At 45.7% G+C, this 920-nt stretch overlaps 1 protein-coding gene across 1 annotated transcript in view; it reads left to right on the plus strand.

Annotated features, from left to right (window-relative positions):
- The first annotated feature begins 253 nt into the window (after positions 1 to 253).
- LOC111657075 (trace amine-associated receptor 13c-like) overlaps positions 254 to 920 on the plus strand; it is a 3,149-nt gene continuing 2,482 nt past the window's right edge. Inside the window, 1 exon segment of the mRNA XM_023409051.2 lies at positions 254 to 784. Coding sequence (XP_023264819.2) covers positions 269 to 784 — 516 coding nt within the window. The 5' untranslated portion in view covers positions 254 to 268.

The following is a 920-nucleotide window of genomic DNA, read 5'->3' on the forward strand; positions in this document are numbered from 1 at the left end:
CCTCCTGCAGGAAGCCTGCCTCTCCTTGGCCTGAAGCTGTGCTCCTTCACATTGTGCTGTCCTCCATCTCTCTCCTCACTGTCGCTCTCAACCTGCTCGTCATCGTCTCAATCTCCCACTTCAGGCAGACAAACCTTTCAGCTGAACAGCTTCTGTAAATGTACAAGGAGAATGATCTCAGAGCTTGTTGCACCTTGGCACTAGACTTATATCCTACCTTGGTGACAGTTTTGTATTGTAGTTTAAATTGACTACACTTTAGTATACTATGTTTTAATGATGTATTTCTTTTCTCTCCAGGCAGCTCCACACTCCCACTAACATCCTCCTCCTCTCTCTGGCTGTCTCAGACTTTCTCGTGGGTCTCCTGCTGATGCCGGGAGAAATCATCCGAAACACAGTCTGCTGGTTCCTTGGTGATCTGATGTGTTCCCTGTATATTTATGTGTCCTTCATCATTACCTCTACTTCAGTAGGAGACATGGTGCTCATATCGGTCGACCGTTATGTAGCTATTTGTGACCCTCTGCATTACACCACCAGAGTCACTGAGAGAAGAGTTAAACTCTGTGTTTGTCTGTGTTGGTTCTGTTCTGTTCTCTACAACAGTCTGATCGTAAAGGATGACCTGACTCATCCAGACAGACATAACTCCTGTTATGGAGAATGTGTAATTGTTATTGATCATACTGCAGGAGCTGTTGACCTTGTTTTGACCTTTGTTCTTCCCATCACTGTCATCATAGTTCTGTACATGAGAGTGTTTGTGGTGGCTGTGTCTCAGGCTCGTGCCATGCGCTCTCACATTACAGCTGTCACACTGCAGCGTTCAGTGGCTGTAACCACAAAGAAATCTGAGTTGAAAGCAGCCAGGACTCTTGGTGTTCTTGTAGTTGTGTTTCTAATGTGTTTCTGCCCAT

Source organism: Seriola lalandi, unplaced genomic scaffold, assembly GCF_002814215.2.
Source record: "Seriola lalandi dorsalis isolate HSWRI2012SDOR001 ecotype SW California unplaced genomic scaffold, Sedor1 jcf7180002054382, whole genome shotgun sequence".
NCBI classification, from domain to species: Eukaryota; Metazoa; Chordata; class Actinopteri; order Carangiformes; family Carangidae; genus Seriola; species Seriola lalandi.